The 843-nt window shown below is 38.8% G+C and overlaps 1 protein-coding gene across 1 annotated transcript in view; it reads left to right on the top strand.

Annotated features, from left to right (window-relative positions):
• The window catches only part of LOC102209627 (TRPM8 channel-associated factor homolog), a gene marked incomplete at its 5' end in the record, with an annotated part of 3,915 nt that extends 3,392 nt beyond the window's left edge, over positions 1 to 523 (top strand). The window contains one exon of the mRNA XM_005751727.1: positions 287 to 523. Coding sequence (XP_005751784.1) covers positions 287 to 523 — 237 coding nt within the window. The remainder of the gene's footprint in view (positions 1 to 286) is intronic.
• Between the last annotated feature and the right edge of the window lie 320 nt (positions 524 to 843).

Raw genomic sequence — 843 nt, 5'->3', positions numbered from 1 at the left:
AGAAATTTTGCTTGATCCATAGTAAAGAAAACACATGATATACATACAGAGGTGGGTAGTAACTAGTTACATTTACTTGAGCAAGTTTTTGAAAAAACTTTGCTTTTAAAGTATACTCGACCCACCTCTGTATGAATAAGACTGAAAGTCCATATAGACTTGCAGACTTATAGTGAAGCTAACATTAAATGGTAACAGGTTCTGATGCTTTGGTCAAGAGATTATTGCTCCTAACAAAGAAGACAGCAAATAGTTTGGCTTGTTGTTATAATTACCTTCTCTGTAGCTCCAGGAAAAGTTTGGCTGGGATGCCTTTAAGAAGGTGTTTGCTGCGTACCACCACATGAGAGACTTTCCTGATGACAATGACACAAAGATGAACCTGTATGCTGAGACTTTCTCGCAGACTGTGGGGATGAACCTGACCGGCTTCTTCAAGGCCTGGGGCTGGCCCATCAAAACAGCCACTGAGGAAAAATTATCCCAGCTGCCTCCCTGGAATGATCACCCCATGATCCAGTAAAAATGAACTGAACACAACTGCAGACTAAAAAAAGTCATTTTAGTTCTCCGCAGTGAAACTTCAGTTCTTTAAATTAATCTTTTCATGACATTTATTTCAATCTTGCATTGTATCCCATTTGAAAAGCGAATGTAGCGGCTTCTTTCACACTACATGCCAGAATCATTTACTCCAAATTGTTGACCTTCCAAATTAAATAGAACATTTCTTAAATTTTAATTAGTGCTGTCAGTGTTAATCTCGTTAAAATGACATTAACGCCATAACCACATTAAGGCAGCAAATCTCCTTCAGCAAGTTAACGTGGATCGCCCTGTGCA

This window comes from Pundamilia nyererei, unplaced genomic scaffold (genome assembly GCF_000239375.1).
Source record: "Pundamilia nyererei isolate P.nyererei 1_Seehausen unplaced genomic scaffold, PunNye1.0 scaffold00323, whole genome shotgun sequence".
Lineage (NCBI taxonomy): Eukaryota > Metazoa > Chordata > Actinopteri > Cichliformes > Cichlidae > Pundamilia > Pundamilia nyererei.
This window is presented reverse-complemented; position numbering and strand designations above follow the sequence as displayed.